At 38.3% G+C, this 20864-nt stretch overlaps 1 protein-coding gene across 1 annotated transcript in view; it reads left to right on the top strand.

Annotated features, from left to right (window-relative positions):
* The window catches only part of LOC141508065 (CUB and sushi domain-containing protein 2), a 619633-nt gene that overhangs the window by 18280 nt on the left and 580489 nt on the right, over window positions 1-20864 (top strand). Inside the window, exon 3 of the mRNA XM_074216347.1 lies at window positions 6629-6836. Within this exon, the coding sequence (XP_074072448.1) occupies window positions 6629-6836 (208 nt within the window). The remainder of the gene's footprint in view (window positions 1-6628; window positions 6837-20864) is intronic.

Genomic DNA, 20864 nt, shown 5'->3' with positions numbered 1-20864 from the left:
ACCTTTTTCCTTATTTGCCTTTGAAACATCCTGTCCAATCAAGTTTCCTCCATCCTCCATAATACTTGCCATAGAAATGAAGTCAAATGTTGCCTTAATTTGGTGAACTTGACATAAGTTTTGGATTTTTTTCTATCCTCCTTTAATTTTTATAATTGATGATGGAACATTAGCTTTGTGACCTTCAGTACACTTATATCAATGCATAAGTCAGCTAGCATTTATATGGACTTTAAATTTCATAAAGCATTTATAAAACATTATAAAGTTTTATAATGTTATTTCCTTTAATCCTTAAAATAGTCCAATGAAGTAGTTGCTTTTATTATCCCCATTTTATAGAAGATGAAACTAAACTGAGAGAGATTGAGTGACTTTGTGATAGTAAATGTCTGAGGCAGGATTAGAATTCAGGTCTTTCTAACTGTAAATCTTTATTCACTGCTAACACCTAGCTAGATGGTGATGTTTATCCATCAATTTTGAAGAAGACCATAACATCAGGGAGATGATGGCCATGACAAACACATGAATTGGATTTGAATGAGGGGGGCTGTGCTAAATCACCATTCTCACTTTCTTCTCCAGAGCCATCTGGGTCCAGTGGTTAAATATGAATCAGGATGATTGGAGATGGCTCTGAAAGCAAGGCAATCAGGGTTAAGTGACTTATCCAAGTTCACACAGCTAGTAAGTATCAAGTGTCTGAAACTGATTTCGAACTCCAGCCCTCCTGACTCTAAGGTCAGTGTTCTATCCACTGTGACACCTAGTTAGATAATTCACACTTGAAATGCTATATAGTAGATGCTATATAGTAGAGAGTTCACAGTAGTATCTGCATAGAAGTGCATGTTTGACAGCAGAAACCAGTCCCTGACCAACTCCAAGGAACAATTTGTTGTACCACAAAGGAAAAAAAAAAAGCAAGAATTTGGCAATACTGGGCACTTTCATTATGTGCGCCCCTATTGCTTTCCTTGGTGGGAAAGTCATAGAATGTCATTCCTAGAATTTCATCTCTTTCTATTTCAACAACTGGGGCAAGGTGTTGGGGTTCTTGTATTTCAATGTACAAAATTTATAATCCCATGAGGAAGGATGTCTAAGATCACATAGTGAGCTCTCTGCTCTGAATAGTTTTATATTCATTCATTCACCCACTCATTCAATTTAATTCAATTAGACAGACTTTTACTGAGCACCTGCAACAGAGAAAGCTTTGTGCTAGGTATTTCAGGAAATATAAAGATCAATGTATAGATGGATACATGGATGTATGGGTGCATGAATAATCAGTTAGTTGATAAATAAACTACTGTGTGTCAGAGACTATGCTAAGTATTAGAGATCTAAAAAATGACAAGGGATAGTACCATACCTCAAGGAGTTCACAGTCTTGTAGGGAAAGACAGTGTTCAAAAAGAACCAGAAAATGAAAGGGTTGGGGGAAGGAGGCTTGGGAACATGATGGTGAAGTCCAGAGGGGTTCATTCAGTTTGAAAATGAAGAGATTATTGACCTGGGCTCTGTTCTTAAAAGGAACTTCCTATTAGATGGAAGGTGGGGCCCCCAGTACTACCTGAAATAGGAGTTCCAGGATGGATGCATGGATGATTGGATGCATGGATAGATACGTAGATAGATAGATAGATAGATAGATAGATAGATAGATAGATAGATAGATAGATGATAGATACATAGAGATAGAGTTTTTTTTTATTTACTACATGCCAGGAAACTACAATCGTAGTTTGATATCTGTTAAATATAAACAGGCAGCTAGGTGGCGCAGTGAATAAAGCACCAGCCCTCGAGTCAGGAGGACCTGAATTCAAATCCAACCTCAGACACTTAATAATTACCTAGCTGTGTGATGGTCAAGTCACTTAACCCCATTGCCTTGTTTAAAAAAAAACCTGAAACATGGATAAATAGCAAGAGTTAAATTACAAGAAAAAATATGAGATACCAGTTATATAAGTGGCAGCAAATATTAAATGTGCAATGTACACCCTAAGCACTGAGAATATGATTTGCATCTGAATTAGATTTAAGTGAGGAGGGCCAGGCATAGGAATGGAGACATTTCTAGGAAACTCCCAAATGTGGATATAGCTCTGACCTCAACAGTTTCTTAGAGATAATAGGTATAGATGACCCTTTATGCAAATTATAATCACGGAGAGACAAAGTTTGAATAGACCTTAGAGATAACCTAGAAGAATCATTATCTTCCTTCTCCAAAATAGATTGAGGAAGAGAAGAATTAGAATGTATGTAGTGCTTTAAGGTTTACAATGCACTTTACAACTATTATTTTATCCTCAAAACAACTGTGGGAGATGCCTCCTATTGTTGTCTCAATTCTACAGTTGAGGAAAATGAGGTAAACCAAGATTAATGACTTGTTCAGAGTCACATAGCTAATAAGTATCCTAGACCAGATTTGAAATTCAGGTCTTCCTGACTTCAGGCCCAGTGCTTTATTCTCTGAACCATTTAGCTGCTTCTTCTGTAATCTTTATAGAGATATTCCCAATTCTTTCTTCAACTGTGATCTCCAGACTCACCTCTCCACCTACATAGAAGACATCTTCACTTTCCTGTTCCACTGATGTGATGCCACAAATTCAATATATCTTGAATAGAGTTTCATTGGCATAACATGCTTCTTTTTCTGTTTCACTACTTCTGTTGGTGACATGATCCTTTCATCCAATGCTTCACATTCAAAACCTTATTCTCCCTCCTAATATCTGAGCAATTAATCATCAATAAAGAAACAATTATTAAGAATCTAATACATGCTATGAACTGTACTATATGTTGGCTACACAAAATAATTAAAAAATCCCTTGTCCTCAAGGGGCTTACATCCAATTGGTCACTAAATCCTATACTCCCTCCATAGTATACTTCATGTCCAACATCTCTTCTCTACATGATCTACAATAAAACTCAGAACTAGTCCCCATTACCTGGATTATGAAAACTCCCCAATTGACTCTCTGTTTATCCATTCCAATCTAACCCACACATGCTACAAAGTCATCTTCCTAAGGCATAACTCTGATCATATCATGCCCCTTTTGAAAAATCAACAATTTTTCTACTTTTAATATACCAGGAAAACCCGCCCGCCAAAAAACAAATTCCTTATCCAAGGCCATCCTTGTCCAACTGTATCCAGTTTTGTCTATATCTTCTCCTTTCCAAGTACTCTATGCTTCAGCCAAAATGCACTAATTACCAACTCCACATATTTCCCAGGGTTCCCTTTGCCTATAACTTTGTACATAATGTTCCATTTTTGATAGCATCTTTCCATTCTTTCTGCCTTTTGGAATCCTTCAAGGTCTAACTCAAATGCCATTTCCTCTGTGAAGTCTCCCTGTCTTTCTCAGCTGGAAGAGTTCCCCCTTCTTTGAACTCAAAACACTTTTTTCTTCTCATAAATCTTGTCATATCCTATTTTTTCTTAAGAGTAAGCATTTTTATAATTTATTTATATAATTCTTTAAGATTTTCAAAGCTCTTTCTATAGGTTATCCCATTTGATCTTCACAAGAACCCTATGAGGCAGGCAGTAGCTATTATTATCTCCATTTTATGGATGAATAAACTAAGACTGAGAAAGGTTAAGTGACTTGTCAGTGAGGTTCCAAATCCACCTCTCCAATCCAAATACCCACTGTGCCACTGAGTGAACTCAATAGATAGTTGGATGTGTCTTCTTTCCATTATTAGACTATAAGTATTTTGGGTTCATAGGCTATATTTTATTTATTTTTGTGACTTCTTTATACCCCACCCCCACTCCAGAGGCCAACAGAGTAGGGGCTTAGTCAATATTGAGTGATTAAGCTTCCCAGAGAGATTACTCTGTCAGTGTGTTTAGTCTGGATTACAGAGGTGAGAGACTAGAAGAAAGGCTATCAATGGAGAGCTTTTTAACATAGGCTAGGGGAGAGGTATTGAGGATCTCAAATAGGGTGGTAGCAATGGGAGATGAGAGGAACAACTGAATCAAGAGGTACTCATGGACAGAATCAACAGATGTCAGCACTGATTACTTTTGGACATGAGGGAGAAGAAATCAAAGATGACTTGGGAATTACAAATCTGACTGACTGGGAGGGTAGTCATTTCTGTTGTTCAAGTCACCAGTGATACAAGGAAACATAATACCCTATCAGAACTGGAACTAGGAAATTTCCCATGGCATCAATATTCTTGGGGTGAACTTTTTCACCATGGCTAAAGTCCATCCTACTGTCCTAACTTTACTGTACTCCACATATTTTTGACTAAACTACTCTCAGATTCCTATCATTGTGGCACCTCTCTCTCAAGGCTCACATTGCCCTGGTCTCCCTGCTCCCATATACTGCCTCCACAACCTCTGTCTCCTTCAGAAAGTTTTAGAATTAGGAATCGTCAGTCTGCCATGAGACCAGGTGTTGCATCTGACCCTGAGTTAACTTATCTTTTTTCTTAGACCAGCAGCAAATGACTTTGTTTCAGGATGAGAATTCCTAACTACAACTAAGGCACACCATGCCTATCCTTTATGAAACCATAATCTAGTTAGAAATTCACATTAAATGTTTCTGGATCAACAGCAAGAGTTAAATAACAGTAAAAAACATGAGATGCTATCATACAATTCACAGCAAGTTTTAAATGTATAAGGTAGACCCTAAGTGTTGAGTTCAACAAAAGGGAAAATCAATGTGTGTTGAGGGGGGTCAATGAACACTTCAAGGAGGTGGACCTTGAAGGATGGGGATGATTTGGAGAATCAGAGAACTGAATAAGAGTATGAATCAGAGAGGACATCTTGGGCCAAGGTCCTGAGTAGAGTGGGGACGAGGCAAAGCCTGTTTGTAGGGTGAGGGACTGGGTAGGCACCTCTTTCCTCCTCTCTGTGTGAGCTCAGTCTCCGCATGGAGCAGTGACTCTTCATGCATGAGACTTCTTTTGACAGCTCCTAGGTTGGAGTGGCAACAAAACAAATGTAAAGAGAAAACAAGCACTTTACAAGCATCCTTTAGAAGAGGTTGTCGCTGAGCTTTGCAGAAACACTTCAGGCAGTGCTCACCAGGCAGGGGCCTCTTACTGCTCCCACAGCGCCCAACTCCCGTCCTCCTCTCCAGTCAGGGGACTTTTACTGCTCCCATGGCACCCATTCCCATCATCCTCTCCAGGCAGAGATGGGCTCTTCAGTTGCACCAATTGTTGCTGTTGTTTTTAAATTAAACACCCTCCTTTTTCCACATTCCACAGGGATTTCACCAAATTCAGTTCTATTGTCTCTGGGCAATGTTGGCCCACCAAGACTGTTACTATAAAGGGACAGACCTGATCCTGGGGGTGGAGTCTAAGGTTAGGTTCTCAGGAGTGGGAGGCATCTTTGATGTATTTAGTATAACAGTCCCACTGAGTGTGGGAATCTTCTTCACGGTTGCCTTGATCCAGTTTTTGCTTTTGTTTGTATGTGTTTATTTGCTGCTTGACTCTCCATTAGATTGTAAACTCCTTGAGGGCAGGAACTGTCTTGCTTCTTTTCGGATCCCTAGTGCTTAATACAGGGTCTGGCACATTGTAGGTAGTCAATAAATGCTCACTGACTCCCTGACTAGATACCCCCAGGGAAGAGAAGTTTGCTATCTGTTTGATATAGAAGAAAGAACAGGTGAAAAATCTGGGTTCAAATACTGACTCTATTACTTATTACTTGTGTTGTTACTACTTTTGGCTGGTTACTTCATTCTTTTCTACTTCAGTTTCCCAATATGCAAAAATGAAGGGATTGAACTAGTTGATCTTCAAGGTTCTTTTCAATTCTAAAGTCATGAATCTATCATCCTATGTTCTCCCAAGGCAGCCTATTCTAATGTTTACTTTGAACTTCAATTTTTCCCTTTGTAATTTCCACCTATGAGTCCAAGTTCTACTGAGTCTACTTTCTCTTCCCCACCAAAAAGAAAATTCAGATATTTGACAGTAATATCTAAGTATGGCAACATACACACATATACACGTGTACACTCACCATTTTCTTTTCCTAGGCTTCACTTCCTAGTAACATAGACTCATTTCATTTTTTTATCTTCGAGAGATATTAGCTGTTTGGGCAGATCTTATGGAAATTTTTTTTCCAAGAGGACAGGGTGGGAGGGACCAAATGGATTGGTAGAAAATGTTTGGGATAATGGTTGAGACCACCAAAGTCCTTCCATCTGATAATATAGGGGTCCACGGGACACACCCCTGCCTTTATTCATGGAGTCAGCCTCCAAACCATATCAATAAAATCCTTTTAATTTTATCCCATATTCCTAAACCTGCAGTGGCCTCATTAGAAGCAAATCTAGGAAGTCTCCTTGTTTGTTAAGGCTAAGAGTGTATCTGTTCTATCATACGCTTCAAGCACCTGCTGAGTCGAGCATGGTTACTGCATTTCAAAATGTTTTATGGAAGTTACCAGCTATAAAATAAAATAAAAAATGCTTCTCATAAGACTGTGTAAAATACTTCCACCCTAGACCCATAACTTGCAATGTGTATGATAAGGTATGCTCTGTTAGCTTACCAGACCCTTGTGCTGTTTCTTTGTTTGCAGCTGATGATGCCTGTGGTGGGACACTGAGGGGCCAGAGTGGCATCATCTCCAGCCCGCACTTCCCCTCTGAGTATGGCAACAATGCTGACTGCACATGGACCATCCTCGCAGAGCTGGGAGACACCATTGCCCTGGTCTTCATTGACTTCCAATTGGAGGATGGCTATGACTTTCTGGAAGTCACTGGGACGGAAGGCTCCTCGCTTTGGTAAGAGTGATGGGTCATGGGGGGTTTTTGGGGCCTTTTCCCTTCCCTCCATGTTAACTTTTTAACAGTGGAAATTTACTGCGCCCAGATCCCTAGTCTCCCCTGAACACTTGTACCTTCAGAGAAATGTCACGGCTGGCAGTTAGAGATACTATTAAAGTGTTCTAAGTACACGATAATGAGAAATCACTGCATATTTTTTATAGCCCAGTTAAATTTTACAGTGATTGGTGTCTGATTTGAAGCATGTCCTTGCTGAAAATTTTCATGATAGTCTCCACTTGAGTAACTTGTTTTAAAAAATGAAGAAAAGAAAATAGAAAGAAAGAGAGAGAGAGAGAAAGAAAAAAAAGAAAGAAAAAGAAAGAAAGAAAGAAAGAAAGAAAGAAAGAAAGAAAGAAAGAAAGAAAGAAAGAAAGAAAGAAAGAAAGAAAAGAAGGAAGGAGGAAGGGAAGGAAGGAAGGCAGGAAGGAAGGAAGGAAGGAAGGAAAAAAGGGAAGGGAAAAAAGGAAGGGAAAAAAGAAGGAAGGAAGAAGGAAGGAAGAAAGAAGGAAGGAAGGAATGTTTCAGTCACTGAACTTGGAAAGAACTCTCCTAAAAGAATTTGGACTCTTGCCCAGGCTCCAGAAAATACATTATCCCTTTCCATTAGCTTTTACACTTTTGGCAGGAATTTGGGGCTAAAGTGGTTTTTGTTGCAACCTCCAAAAGGTTGTTCCTAGAATTAAAGACATAGTATGCTACAGTGAGATTCATTCATAGGTTTAGAAATTTAGAACTGGAAGGGACTTTAAAATTTATTTAGTTCAAATTTTCCATTTCACAGATTGAGGAAGCTGAACCAAAGGAAAACTGCTGACTTGCCCAAGGTCCCCAGATAGAAAACAACTGAGCCAGGAATCAAATTCAGGTCCTGGCACTGAGACTTTTGCTTTCTTTACATTAACTCACACTGCCTTTCTGAAGGACTTAGATTGGGGGGGGGGGGTGGCAGTGTCCAGTGTTGGACCTGAAGTCAGGAAGACCTGAGTTCAAGTGTTGTCTTAGACACTTCCTAGCTCTGTAAAGTTATTTAACCTCTTTCAGTCTTAGTTTCCTTGACTTTTCAAGTTTCCTCATCTGCAAACTGTGGACATTAGCTTCTGTGCCATTTGAGACTTCTTCTGGTTCTACAGCTATGACTTATTTTGAAGGTTTCCTTACCTTGGTTTTGAGAAGGCGGAGTTCACTCACTTCTGAAATTCTGGGACTCACTCTTATCTGAGCCCTCTTCCTAGACATCTCTTATTTCTATCAGGATTAGTCTTCCCATCACTTTCTCAATAGTAAAGTGGGAAATACCATTTTTGCCCTAAGAATTCAGTTGTAGCATTATTGTCATAAGCAATGAAGTTAGAAATGCAAATTATACAATGTTTTGCTTTAAAAAAAAGAATATTAATCAGAGTCCTCTGACCAGAGTGCTAGAAACCAGAGGTATCCATCATGCTGTCAGCAGGTTACACTGCAGAGTGGTTAAAATATAATTCATTGAAAAGTATTTAACAAATTAAATAAAAATACAAAAGAACATGACTAATGTTTATATGTGGTTTTTCTAACTCAAAATGCAACTACAGGGACCTTATTTACAGTTTAGTGGCCCCTGATTCTAGTTGAATTTGATGCCCCTGTTATAGAACATAATTCTAACAATTCTTTGCACATGTTAAGTGATAGGATCATAGATTTAGAAATGGAGGGACTGAAGCATCCATCAAGTCCAGCCCTCTCATTTTATAGATGAAGAAACTGAGGTCAAATGACTTGCCCAGGATCATAGCACTAGATGTCTGATACAGTATTCAAATTCAAATCTTCCTGATTTAAAGTCAGTACCCACACCTCTCCACCAGGTAGCTGCTCTAGATGTATTTGTGGTATTTAATTAATGCCTATAGAGTATTTGACGGTTTCCAAAAATGATGTAAATATATAATTTCATTTGATCTTTAAAACACCATTAGGGATAAATATTTTAGGTCTGGATATATTATTTCATTGAAATAACATTTATGTGCTCAGGCGATACAGGTATAATTATTACCCCCATTTTGCATTTGAGGAGACTGTCTCAGAGAGGTTAAGAGATTTACCTAGAATCAGAGAATAAAGAAGTTTCTGAAGTAAGTTTAGCCCTCTCTGCTCAATTATTGCTGCCCTTTAGAATAACTAAAGTCCTTGATTTGGAATTGGAAGGTACCTTACAGATCACCAAAGCCAACCAATGATTTTATAGATGAAGAAACTGAGACAAAGTTAAGAGGTTAAGTGTCTAGTCCAGGGTCATACAGCCATTAAGTATTTGAGCTGGGATTTGAACCCAGGCCTTCCTGACCCCCAAATCTAATACCCTTCAATACATAGACATTCTGAGGAGTTCTCTCTTAGGGAAATGGTCACCTCAGGGTCATCTGGCTTGGTTTGATTGAGCAAGCCCATTAAATCACCCAGTTGAGGAACCCTCAATGAATCTCTTTAGCTCAACTTTAAGTCTTTCCCTCTTGCCTCTCTCCTGATCCCTTATTTATTTGAGAGTCAAGCTTGACTGCCTGCAGACTCTCACTTCTCAGGTAAGTCTCGACAAGTTGCCCAAACTTCTGAAGTGAAACAAATGGGAAAGAATGTTCCTTCTCCCATTAAGCTGCCTCGGTGGGGGAGAAATTAAATACAGGAAATCGTTAAGGGAGCTGCGCAGGAGTCCTCACCATTCACGGCTGGTGCCACCGCAGCAAGCCACAGTGCATTTGTTGTACTAATTTGTACTTGCATAGCAATTAGAGATAAATAACCTTTGAGTGCTAAGGATATATGTGTATGGGGAAGCAGCGATCGCCTGCTACCTGTGGTTTATGGATCCCCGGACCCCTCTGAAAATCTGAAGCTGCTAGTTTATGAGTATACTGTTTTTATTAGCATACATTATAGCGGTTTCGGGAGACCATTCCTTTGGAACCATTCTATGTGGTGCTGAGGAGTAGAAAAGAAAGATGACACGTCCTGTTAGCGGCAGATAAATTTGGACAATTGGACACCCTCTCATCTATCAACAAGACACCTGCTCTCGTGGGAAGTAAAAACAACTGTGGCATTGAGAATCACAACAGACACTGTTTTCTCATGGTTTCAGAAAGGGGGCCCAAACTCTCTGGGCAAGATCCTTCAGGACTGAGATAGGATAGTCTTTCTGATTCTGAGTTTGGCGGTGGGATTGGGAACAAAAGCAGCATATCCCGGTGCATAGACTTCTGGACCTGGGTTCAAATCCCTCTCATTATGCTCTTCAATTTGGGGGCTCCATGGGCAAATCAAGTGATCTCTCTGACTTGTTTTCTCATCATTAAAATGAGGACAATCATAACCTTCCCTGACTGCTTTAAAGAGTTGAAATTGCTTTAGGTTTTTTGTCTTGATTTGTTTTGGACTGCCTTCCCAATATATTTCTTGGCTTTGGAACAGGAGTGGGGAACCCCTTTTCTGCTTAGGGCCATTGGATATTTATAAAATCATTTGCAGGTCATACAAAATTATCAACTTAAAAATTAACCTGCTATATTTGATCAAGCATTTAATTAATTTACCCCTAAAAAGCTCCCAGATTTATTGAATTTCTAGTCCCACCTGTGGTTGCCATGATTTCAACAAACCAAATGATTTCATCTGATGTTCTCCACCCCTGCTTTAGATTATTGCCTGGGATGTTAAGACATACAATAATTTGTCCAGGGTCACACAGTCAGTGCAAGGTCACACAGACCTGTACCCAGGTCCTCCTCACTCTGAAGCAGTCTCTTTCCACTGGACTAGGTTATTATGAGGGTCTGATGCTCTAATGCCTATAAAGCACTTTGCTCTTATATAGCAGTATCATATACATTTAAATTATTCATGATTATGCCAATAAGTTCAAAGTGATATGGTCAGACCTATGCTTTAGGAATATCTCTTTGGCAACTATTTAGTGGATTGGACAGGGAAGAAACTAAATTTGTTGAGATGATGACTGAGAAATGGATTTGAGTACCTGGACTCTGTTTTACAGTACACAGGATTCTAAATCAATGTTTACAGAATTATATTGGACTGAGCACTTAGCAACATAATACCTCAATATAATAATCATCTAACAAATAAATTATATATTAATGATATTATATAATTATATTGTTGTATAATATCATATATTATAAAATTATATTGTCATATAATAAAATAATGTTTGTTATATGATTATATAATAAAATAATAAATGGTTATTATTTACTGACTAGCTACAAGGATTTGATGCAACTGGCATATTGCTACCTATACAGAATAATGTTTGAAGAATCTCTCAATAGGAAATTCTTTTTCTGTCTTGACTTTATGCAGAACATCTTCTGTGACATGGGTGAATGCCTCAGGTGAACATACATCTCACTGTTTAACACCTTGCTTGGTATCAATACCCAGCGGATCATTGAGCAAAGTTATCTTGGCAGTCCTCTCTGTCATGGAATCTCATATGATTTTAATGTATGTATGAGTCATCTTGTCTGAAGAGATCCTTCAAGGATGCATTTGGTTCTATGTTTAAATGTTTAAAGATATATATATATATATATGTATATATATACACATATATTCAACAAATAGCACAAATGTTCAACAAATATTTGCTTTATACGGATTTCTCAATTGTGGGTCTATACAAATTTGGTCTGCTATAGGAAATCATCATCCCCAAAACCTATTTCTCATCACATGCTTTCATCAAGGATATATTCTATGGGTGCAGAAACCATTCTCACAAAAATTCTTGTTGAGATGAAAAAGCAGATTTTCTGGTAGGTACTGCATTACTTTGGGTGAAAGGCAGGGGAAGGGATAAAAGCAGTGTTTCACATCTTCTCCTTTTTGTATGTTTGTGTATGTCTGTGTGTGTGTGAGTACAAATATATGTGTAGGTATTTGTGGTGTGTCTGTGTGTGTATGTGTGTGTGTACTTTTCCTATCCATGAGGCATTTGAAAATCAGCCTGAGTGCCTGCAGAATGATTTTCTTATCTCTGAATTGGACCTAGTCCAGATGATGCTCATCCTCACTTCTTTTCTTTTCTTTCCAACTTTATTTCCCAAAATACCACTTCTTCAGCATTTGGTGTTGAGGAGGTGAAACCCAAAAGGAGCAAGTCTGCTGCCATTGCTGGCGAGAATTCATCATAGGTGATGGAAAAACACTAGTTGATCTCTACTATCTCATGACTTTTTTGCACCTTCTAATTTTGTCAATAAATGCTTTCAGGATGAACTTGTCTTAGCTATGTCTCTACTATCCTCTACTGTTTTTTTGTGTTTTGTGAAGCAGCACTACTTATAACCTAACATTTTCCTCTTGTTAGACAAAATGAAAGTGATACAAATAAACTTATACTCAGAGGTGGTGTTTTTGCCATCACCTGCCATGTCTATTTCTTTGACAGGGAAATTAAGTGTTCACTGAGGCAGTTTCTGGGCTCCTTGTCCCTCTTCTTTGGGGGTTGCTATTTTACATTTGTTGGACTTCTTTAGAAGCCATAAGTGACTTTTTTAAAAATAAATGGAGATATTCTTCATGTCAAAAGGATTCTGCTTTCTCTGGGATAATGGATTTCATTTTCTTATAAGTCATCTCTTGGGTTAGAATAAAGGCGGGAGGTTCCTAGTTGACAGACACACACATTCTTGGGCACATAACAATGAAAGGAAAACAGCTGAGCTGAGACGAGAGGTGTTCAAGGTTAATTGAAATAAATTGTTGCTCCTGGGCCTCTGCTGTGGCTTTCCAGGGTCAAGGATAACGTAGAGGCAAGGTGGGTTTATTAAAATGCTTTATTGGCCAACATAGCTCTAGCTGGCATCTACAAAGAGCAGGTTTACAACACAAAGCCTTGCTACAATTTTTCAATCTCCCAGAATTCAGAACTTATCATTCACTAACACTATTGTTTCTATCCTCCCATCCCTATGATGCTTACAAGCATCATCCACTCTCCCTCCAAGTGTCAATCAAGGGGTGAAAATATCCTGCCTCTGTTTGTTCATACCCTCATTATAATATCATTAGGACATATGACCATGGTTCTGCATATACTCAGGAACTTACTCCTCTGTATTGGCTTATGGTACTTGTTTGTCTGCTGCCTCAGTTTACCAGGATATCATGAGCTCCTACTAGCTGCTTGATATTACTATGGATTTTTGATGCCTTATGGTTATTCTTACAATGTTCTTCCCCTCCCTCCTGGCTCCTTCTGCATTACTTTAGGTCAGAGATTCTTAGCCTGGGATTCAGTAGTCCATGGACAGATTACAAGGGAATCTATGAATTTGGGTAAGATAGAAGAAAATATTACACTTATTTTCAATAATTTAACATTTTAATTTTTTTAAAAAAAATTATTTTGAGAAAGGGTCCATAAACTTAATCAGACTGCCGGAGATACATGGCCCAAATAAGATTAAGAACCTCTGCATTAAACAAAATAAAGATTGGATAAACCTATGATTTCGGTAGTATTAAGTAGTATTAAGGATTCAAGAGGAGGGGGTTTCTAATGCAGATAGATACCTTCTCTAAACCTTAGTCTCAGAGATTTGGTTCAAGCACTGAGAGGTTAAATGATGTGTTCAGCCAAATGGAAATGTACAAGTGATATGTGTTAGAGATAGGGCTTGAATCCTTCTTGGTTTCATCTGTGACCTCTGAGCCTCTGTCCAAGCTATTTACCATTCTTAGAATGTACTCTCTTTTCACCTTTGCCTCTTCAAAACAAGGGATTCTCCTATTCTCCTGAGATACAGGATTTTTCTTTTGATAAGTAAAGACACATGGTTGATAATACAAGCTGGAAGCCTCAGGTTGCCAGCCATTGCCTTAATTGAGTTTACAACAATACACAAAAAGAAGTTCCTTCAATTTTCAGTTCTTGTGACACCTCCTCCAGAAGGCCTTCCCTGATACTGGCTCTTCCTAGATGTTTCTTCCTATTCAAATTATGATGCATTTTTTTTTACTTTTTTGTTCTGCCTTCCCCTTCTTCTTTCACCAATACAGCATCCTTGAAAGTAGGGTCTGCTTTTTTTCTATTTGTCTTTGTATACCTAGATAATAAAATAAAACCTAGTTTGTATTAGATACTTAGTAGATTCTTGATGAATTGGATGAAATTGGATCTTCATTTCCCCTTGGCTATAATAAGCTGCCACATTTGCCTAATGGACTGAAATTATTCCCATTTCTCAGAATATATTCGATGGCACATTGGTGGCTTCCTTAACCAATCCCTAAATCTCTGATATCATTTTCTAATCCTGTTCCTTTCTGAAAAAAGATAATCCAAGATTCTCATGTTGTTTCAGACCCTTAATACATGTGTGAACATTGACAAGCCATTTTTAAACTCTAAGCCTCAATTTTCCCATCTCTAAAGGGGAGGTAATAGCTACCATAATGCCTACCTTGCAAAGGTATAATACTCAAAATTATTATTTTTACAAATCTTAATAGTGACAAAAATGTCTATTATCAATATTACCTAATGAAAACCCCATTATTTTGGAAGCAAGGACACCAAGGCCTACCACAGAGATAAATTGGATTATAGATTCTGAGAATGGCAACTACTTTAGAGATCATATAGTCCAAATTCTTCATTTTATGGAGAAAGGAACTAAATCTCCAAGATAGATAGATAGATAGATAGATAGATAGATAGATAGATAGATAGATAGATAGATAGATAGACAGACAGACAGACAGATGTGTGTGTTTGAAGTGACATCTCCATAACCTCAGTTTCCTCATCTGTAACTAGGGGGAATACCTGTATTACCTACTATCCAGTGGTTGTGAGATTCCGATGATTTAGCATAGGGAGTTGAGTGCTTTGTTTGTCAAGCTCCAGCTGCATTGCCTTCAGCTGAGTGAGGAGTCTGGGAAGGCTGGCAGAAAGCCTGAATCCCACTGCCTCAGGCTGATTCTTTGCTGAGATAAATCATTTCTCTAAGCCCCTTCCTTCCTTGATGTTTTACTGACCCTTCACCACATTCCCTTTCTCCATTGCCCCCAAATTTAAACCACATCTCCTTGCCCAATCCCCTCATGCAATCTTATATTGCATGGATTTCAGTTCAAATCGATTCAACAAACATTTATGTCAGAGTCAAAGAAAGATTCAATGAGCCAGCTCTCAATGCTGAAACACAATAGGCCCTTTTGTTTGGTGTGTTTAAAGGAAGGCCATGGGGCCTAGCTGGAGAAGTCCAAGAAGACCAGAGTAAGGGAATAAATAGAGAAGGCCATTGAAAAGCAGCTCCATTCACTAGGATCAGGACTGGCACCTCCCAGTTCTGATAAATCTCTTCACAACTGGTCAAAGACTAGTACCTCCAAACACAACTTAGGAAGAGAAATGTATGCTATTTGTACAGGGGAGGTCACCAAACTGCCTCAGTCATACTGGTCTTAAGGTCACAGAAGGTTGAAGGAATCCACTCCTGAGTCTATGCTTCCAGGGCAGTTCTTTTATCAAAACAATTTCAGAGTAAGAGGTACTAGTCCATAAGTCTTACCTGGGGTTGTAGGGGAATGGTCAAAGGGTGTCTTCTCAGAAGAATCCAATTAGCTTTCCATTCCTAGAATCATGGAGAATGAAAGGAAAATCACAGAGAATGATTCTGCTAGGGATGTTTGGCTTAGAATATTCTAAGTATAGCAGTTTCCAGATGTGGGGTGAAAAAGGCTATTTGAGAGAAGGGGAAGGAGAGAAAGAAAGGGATGCCAGCAGGAAGATGGGACAATAGGAATGAATAGTTAGTCTGCTGAATACAGAAAATCTAAGTCAGAAAAAAAACCTTTGGGTTTGGGGGAACCATAACAATTTATTAAACCCTTACTATGTGAGAGTTATTGTGTTAGGGACTAGAGATCCAAAGACAAAAATGAAAAAAAGGTTCTGTTCTTGTAGAATTTACAATGAGGAGATATAGTGTGCATCTAGATCAGAAAATTAAAAGTATTGAGGCAAAATTATGTTTCCTCATCCACCACTACAATCTTGCCATCTTACCATCTTCCCTGTTACTGTCAAGGGTACCACCTTTCTCTTTCAATCCACAAATCTAGTCTCAAGTGACTCTTTTTTGCTTCTACCTTCTCCTGTCCCACCTCCCAAAACCACTGACCTGCTCTCAAACCTCCTGACTGCTTCTGACCAAGTAGCCTGAGCTCATTAGTCACTTTTGTGAATGCCTTGATTTCCTTTTTACTGACCAGACTCTGAGGTCTTTGGATGCCAAGAGACTATGAAGGAGACTTCTTGGCATGGTCCTGTTGGGCTATATGGTATAGGTAACAATAGTATGAATCATAGTTGGGAATTAGCTCAGAGACTACATCTGAGCTATTTATGAGTGGGAAACTGCTCTCAAAGCCCCTGGTGAATATATGAATACTCAAGTTCCCTGCTTGAAAGTTTCTGTTTTGGGATTACCTTGTACATAAGTGCAATGATTATTGATGGGTGGATGGATGGATGGATGGATGGATGGATGGATGGATGGGTGGATGGATGGAAAAACTACTACTTCCCAGGACTTTTGAACAGTTCTAATTGTTTTTGAAGTTTTGCTTAAATCAAATAGAAATCTGCCTGTCAATTCCATTCAATCCTCCAAGTTTGGTACACTATGTGCCAAGAAGAACAAGTCTAATCCTTCATAGACAATAATAGAGGCAGAGTAAAAGCTGTAAGATAGGTAAAAAGGGAGCTAAGAGCATGTAATGTCTCTGAAGCTAAAGGGGGAAAGTGTGTATAGAACAATATACAGTGATCACTAGCATTTGATGCATAAAGAGGTCAAACAAGATGATTAAACAATAGGCCATTAATGACCATGGAAAGAAAATTTCAGTAAAACAATAAATACAGAAGACAGACTGTACTGAGGAAATGGAGGTATCAGATTTAAATATTTTTTAAAAAGTTAACAACAAAATAATAGGTGATAAATGGAATAGTCACTGGATAAAAGAACACTTTTTATAGAAGTGGGAAGACCCATGCACATTTGTAGATGGATGGAAAGAAGTTTAGAAACAGAAAGACTGAAAACATTTCAGAAGAAAAGTATGGAATCTATAGAAGGATGAGTAAGGGGATTAACATTAGTGAAGTTATAGGAACATCAACCTCTAGTGTCATCAGAATTGAGAGAAAGAGATACAGAGCAATTTTAAGGAATGAAGGAGGAAATTGATGGAGCTCATGAAAAATGCATTCCGTCTTCTCAGTGAAATAGGAGATTAAGCTATCCACTTATTCAAATGCATCTGGGGGAGGAGGGGTATCTTTAGGTACTTGAGGGAAGAGAGATGTTTAGAACAGTTGTTGTAGAGAAATTGATACAATAAGAGTCTATATGCCCAAAATATCCTTGCTGAAAAGCCAAGGTAAACATTATTTTTCCTAATTTTTCATCAGAGAACATAGGAAAGAAAGAGATTTAGTAACCACAGATAGGTTAACAATAATAACAGTTCACATTTATATTGTGCTATAAAGTTCACTAACTTTAACTTGATAATCTTGACTGAATATGAGAGCATCTTCCCATTCATAAACAAATCATAATATCCTTGTGCATAGGTATAATATTATACCTCCTTTCTTACAGAAGAGAAAAGTAAAGCCCAGAGAGGTTAAATGATTTGTCCAAAGTCACACGGATAGCTATTTAAAAATAAAAAGCCAGAATTCAATCACAGAACTCCTGATTCTATTTAGGACTCTTAAGCTGCCATCACAATTATATTCTTTCTTACTAGTTTGCTCTTTTCCTAACTCCCTTCCTGCAGATATGGATATTTCATAAAGATATGTAAAAATCGATGCTCTGAGAGGTTGAAAATGTTCTTTCCTATAAAGAACAATCTACATTTACCTTCAGATTGACCAGCAGTGGGAATGCTTTTCCCAATAGGTCACTGGAGTTTTTCTTGGGCCCATTTCTAGGAGAAGACTGCTTCACAGTCTATCCCTTTTTCAGTGTAAATATTCATCATTGTTAGAGGAAGAGTAGAACATTGGGGAAGAAAGCTGAGTATGAGACAGCAGAAGTCTAGGCTCCAAAGATATGTGACTCCGGGCAAAATCATTCATCGTCTCCGGATTTTTTTCTTTACCAGTAAAATTGGAATGGTAATACCTATACTATTTACCTCTCAGAATTGTTGGAAGGACCAAAGAATATGTTGTAAAGAGTATTAAGGATGAGGAGCAAGGGATGGAATTGGAAAGAAGTAAGCATTGTTTCCCATGAGATGAAAAATAGAAACTATCTTCCCTCTCTGAAGTCTGTTCAGTATCATTTGGAAACTTGAGGAAGTTTTTGGTAATACTGCATATTTATGTTTTCATTCAATAAATATTTGTAAATCACCTACCGTGTGAGTCAATGCAAAACAACATTGAAGAATGCTCTTCTCATTCCTCCTACCTTCCTTCTTTCCTACCCTGAAAATCCTTATCCCTTGATATTCCTACTCCCAATCAATCACTCTTCATTTGTTGAATTCTTAGCCATCCTCTAGTGGGGGAATGTTCTTCCTACTTCTACCTTCTACCATTCCCATCCTGCAAATTCTTATGCTTCAAAAATAAAAACTCATTCCCAATCTATCATTTGTCATTTGTTGATTTCTTAGCCATCTTCTAGTGGCATGAATGCAAAATTAGAAGACTTGAGAACAAGATTTTAGGAAGTGATCATTCATGTATGCATTGCCACTACTTAGCTATTTCTCAGGGGACAACTTATATAAAGGTATTTGAGCAGGAATATGCTGCTCTATTTTTACCTAGTCCTCAGCATTGGATGGGACTTTCCTCAGACAAACTGAAGTCTGGGAACAACCTTAATTTATAAGTCAATGTCATCCAATGCATCACCAGTCATTTTGACCTTTGTCATGCCAATGGGCTGCAATGACTCTTTTTCCTTTAGGTTTTTTTTTGGCAAGGCAACGGGGTTAAGTGGCTTGCCCAAGACCACACAGCTAGGTAATTATTAAGTGTCTGAGGTTGGATTTGAACTCAGGTACTCCTGACTCCAGGGCCCCTGTTTTATCCACTGCACCACCTAGCTGCCCTGACTCCAATGACTCTTAAAGAGCCAGTGAAGCTGATGACTTTGTACAGGTCTGCCTCACTTAAATCCAATTCGTATGCAAGAGATCGCCCTGTCTGTTACTAGTCCTCTTTGAGAATGAAGAACAAATAACACCATGTGAAGTGCTTCACAAACTTTAAAATCTTAGATAAATGCCAATTCTTTATTATTATAGTAACTCCCCAAGTTACATCACCAGTCTCCCTTCTACTATGAGTGTCTTCCCTCTGAGATTACCTTCAATTTACCCTTTAGATTTTTCTTTTGTACAGAGTTGCTTGCATGTTATCTCTGCCATGACTAAATATTGAGCTCCTTGAGTAGGGACTGTTTTTTTTCTATATATTCCCAATGCTTAATACATATTTGGCACATAATAAGTAAAATTTTAAAAAATAAAATAAATGTTTGTGGATTAACTGACCAGAGTTGCCCTGTATAATTATAGGCAAGATAATAGATTTAGAGCTAGTAGGGATCTCAAAGACCATTTGACCCACATCATTTTTCAGACAAAATATCTGAAGTCACACAGTTCATAAGTACCAGGTTTCTCCTGAATCAAATTCAACCAGGTGAATACATAAGTGTGATGGTACCAACTCTAACCAGCTTTTGAAACTATTATTAAATTTTCAGTGTGAGCATTTATACCTCAGAAATTGACAATCTTGACAAATCAGGGCTTGATGTATCTTTTATTGTCTAAATTTAGAAAAAATATTAATAATGTAGATTATACTTAACAGTACATGCATACATTTTTTCCTCAGTCTACCTGTTTATCTAACTTTTACTGGAACATCCCCATTTTTCTCCATAAACATTGTTTGAACTCAGCAGGACTTTAGTAGAAGGCTTAATAAATGAAGTCATCATCAGACTGAGGGCCTGGTGACATCATCATCATCATCATAACAGGCATTTATATAATCCTTTAAGATTCACAATGCTTTATATTCATTATGTCATTTGAATTTCATAACACCTACCCTGGGTTCAGTAGAGTTAATTAGTCGTGTTCAACTCTTCCTGACCCTGAATCACACCAATATTGTCCATGGGATTTTCTTGACAAAGACATTGAAGTGTTCTGGGTGGTGCAGTGGAAAGAGTGGAATCAGGTGGATGAGAGTTTGAATCCGACCTCAGACACCTGACACTTATTAGTTGTGAGACCTTGGGCAAATCACTTAACCATGATTGTCTCATACCCAGGGTCATCTCCTATCATCCTGATTCATATCTGGTCACTGGTCCCAGATGGTTCTGGAGGAGAAAGTGAGGCTGGTGACTTAGAACAGCATCCCCTTTATCAAATCCAATTCATATTCTTATCATGACATCACCTCCTTTGATGTCATGACCTTCTTCAAGAACAAAGGAGAGGGGCGGCTAGGTGGTGCAGTGGATAAAGCACCGGCCCTGGAGTCAGGAGTACATGGGTTCAAATCTGGTCTCAGACACTTAATAATAACCTAGCTGTGTGGCCTTGGGCAAGCCACTTGACCCCATTTGCCTTGCAAAAAAAAAACACTAAAAAAAAAGAACAAAGGAGAAACTATAACTGGAATTATTTGTCATTTCCTTTTCCAGTGGAAAAAAGCCAAACATAAGTTAAATGACTTGCCTAAGATCATAAAGCTAGTAAGTGTCCAAAACCAAATTTGAACTCAGATCTGCCTGACTCTAAGCCTTGCGCCTTATACATGGAGTCACTTAGCTACCTCTTCCTTGCTTCAATCAAGCATTGAAAATAGAATTTGAACTCAGCCCTTCTGACTCCAGAACCAGTGCTTTG

This window comes from Macrotis lagotis, chromosome 1, assembly GCF_037893015.1.
Source record: "Macrotis lagotis isolate mMagLag1 chromosome 1, bilby.v1.9.chrom.fasta, whole genome shotgun sequence".
Lineage (NCBI taxonomy): Eukaryota > Metazoa > Chordata > Mammalia > Peramelemorphia > Peramelidae > Macrotis > Macrotis lagotis.
Note: the sequence above shows the minus strand (reverse complement) of the source record. Positions and strands in the feature narration are given on the sequence as shown.